Here is a 2,822-nt window from a genome sequence, read left to right on the forward strand (position 1 = left end):
GATGTGAGTTATGCACTTCATGGTTTGTGCAGAATAAAGTGCGCCTAACACGTAGTCACGTGTGGGTGATGAAGTTGGCTCATTGTGTGGCCGCTCAATTTTGCTTATGCTCGTGAATTTTTGCCCCTTGTAGTCTAGCGAATCACCCGGAATATCCGTTCCACGAGGAGTTCTGATGGTATGCTGTCCTCTTTCTCCACACGGGCAATCGTGGCTGAGTGAATGCTGGCGTGTCTCTCCTCTTCCTTACTTTATCACCTTGCTAAGTGCTAACGCATGGTCAATAGAATGCATGATATTGTAGCACACACAGTCTCTGCTGATTTTAGTGTGATTGGGAGTGAGTTGGGTGGGTTTGGGGCAGTGGGATGGGTCGATGGTGAGTCCAGTTGATGGACCGAGTACATGGACTGCATGAATAGTATAGTTGTGGGGAACTGAAGGTTTAAAATGAAGTAGCATTGTAAAGAAAGTGGTTAGTGGTAGGACGTGCATTGTCATGGATGGCTTTCATGGCGGAGCCAAACCATCTATGTTGTTGGGCGTGGTGGGATATTTCAAGGAGGGACTTGGCCTTGGTGGTACTAGTAGAGGAAAAGAACAATTTAGTTGTGGGTTAACTTAGGCCTTGTCTGATGCGTGAAATACAACCTTCGGATGAGACGCTGTACTTCCGCACATGGACCACCTTATAATGCGCAAATTGGTCTGTGTGAGCCATGCACATGGAGGCACGATCTCGTTCCATTCTACACACACGCACACACTTGACAGATGTTTTCTCAAGAAGACAGGCAAATAACCACAACCGCCTTCGCTTCCAACTTGCATTCCACTGTCCAATTCACCAGCCTACTTGCAACAATATGAGGCACGAGGTTTGCAGTTGCACCACTCCATCCTGTCAGTTAAGAGCTCTCCTGCCATTGAGTGAATGCCTGATGAGTGTGACAGAGACGCCTTAGACGCAATAGTTTAAGCTGCAAATATGAATGAGTTTAATCAAGTAGTTGCGTCAACTCTGCCTTACGTGCAAGTGCAAAACAAATGGAGACGTGTAGGCACGTGGTTGATGCTGACATCATGGAAAGTCAAGTTGGAGTTTGGGGTATCGTAATTGACGGGAACGAGCATTATCGTGTAGAGCTATCGCTGTTCTCTGCACTGCTGTGAAGTAGCAAGGGAATGGGAAGAAGTAAGGCGACGATTATCTTTCACATGTTGACTTCCGCCCACAACTTTTCTGCCACCAGTAAAAGTGGTTAAACTGACCGCCGAGTCTGTGCGGCATCACATTCCACCACTCTGTACAGTCTATGGATGTCGGACTACCTGTGTGTTGATGGAATTTACGGTGACGGAGGCACTTGTTTATCTCACTCTGTGAGCGGTGTCTATTCGGACATGTTTGATGCTATGGCGGAATCTAAAAGAGAGCGCAGAGAGGAGCAGATAGCCAATGTGTTATGAAACGACAATCCGTGGGAGTGATGGGAAGGAAGAGGAGGGAGAGAGGGAGAGGGAGATGGAATGCATGGCTAGAAGTGCAGCTAGTTGACCGCAACATGTAAGCGAGGTGTAAGTTTCTGCATTTGGTGGTTTGATTGTTGTTTGTTGGCAATTGTTCCCAGGCCTATCCATCCAAATCAGGAAGTCGGATGTACTAGTTAAGGTGATATTATTTCCATACCTGCAGTGTAAGGTTGGTAGCCTCCTTTTGCAAAAGTCGGTGCAAGAATTTGCATTCCTCACTTGTAACAGATCGAGGAAACGGTTGAAACCATTTACCACTACTGGATTCATTCACTTGTGTTGGAATGCGGTGTGGATATGTTGTGAGTCTGTGGGTGAGTGATTGCAAGTCGAGAGAGAGAGAGAGATGGTAATCGCAAATGAAGCTGGTGTTTGCGTCAATGCATCCAAGCACCTGCTCCAATCTCCATTCCCACCGTGATTGATGCAAAGCATTGTTTCTCGTTGCAGAAGAAGAAGAAGCAATCTCTTTCCCTTCACTTTGCTTTTAACTACCCGCTCCCTCCTCTTTACTCCTAGGACAGTACATTATCCCCACTTAATGCTGGAAGTGTCATCTCCATCCTAGAGGCGCGTAAATGGCAGGCGGAGAAGCATGTACCCCTCGCCATCCTTCCATGGATAGAAGCCATTCTCATGCATCGACAAATGTGCTCCTCATAGTTGACGTTGCATCTACCTCTCATGTCCTTACCATCGACTGCATTCCAAGGGTGTGCCTCCCTGCAGTTGCTTGTGTGTGGACGATTATCTCTAGTGGAACACCCTCCGAGCATCTGCCAAATCACGGAGACAAACGTTACGGAGCGCTCAGGTGCTCCAGATTGTCGATGCAATGGGCTTCTGAGGTAAGGACACTGCAATATTTCATTGCCGCCTTTCCTATTGGCAAATGTTCTTGCTGTCCTGGTCCTCCCTCTTACCTCTCTCACCTCTTCCCATCCAGCTTAATCAGATTTGACAGTTGTCTCGAGGACCAAGTGCAAGACTTCGCTGACAACCACCCAACGATTCTTTGGCAGTTTGTCTGATGGCTTGCACCAAAGTCGTCTGACTTGCGATGAACATTCGTTAATTATATTACAAGTACATTTGATTGAACATCGCTGGCACAAGGCTTGAAGATGTGTTTGTGGAGGTAAAATTCCATACCGTCATGGTGCTGGCACTAAGGCCAGATGAATCCACTCTCTGTGTGCTTAACTTGCCTCTCTGTGAGTTTCTCCTCCATCTCCCCAGATGCGGTACTGCGTTGCAGCAGCCATCAACATGTCGCCGATTAGCTATTT

The 2,822-nt window shown here is 47.3% G+C and overlaps 1 protein-coding gene across 1 annotated transcript in view; it reads left to right on the plus strand. All coding sequences in view use genetic code 11, as the record gives it.

Moving 5' to 3' along the window:
- Positions 1-222, plus strand: part of EGR_09845 (Prostaglandin-E(2) 9-reductase) — a gene marked incomplete at both ends in the record, with an annotated part of 1,425 nt that extends 1,203 nt beyond the window's left edge. Inside the window, one exon of the mRNA XM_024499094.1 lies at positions 139-222. Coding sequence (XP_024346476.1) covers positions 139-222 — 84 coding nt within the window. The remainder of the gene's footprint in view (positions 1-138) is intronic.
- Positions 223-2,822: the final 2,600 nt, after the last annotated feature.

The sequence above is a fragment of the Echinococcus granulosus genome, assembly GCF_000524195.1.
Source record: "Echinococcus granulosus chromosome Unknown EG_S00171, whole genome shotgun sequence".
In the NCBI taxonomy this organism is placed as follows: Eukaryota; Metazoa; Platyhelminthes; class Cestoda; order Cyclophyllidea; family Taeniidae; genus Echinococcus; species Echinococcus granulosus.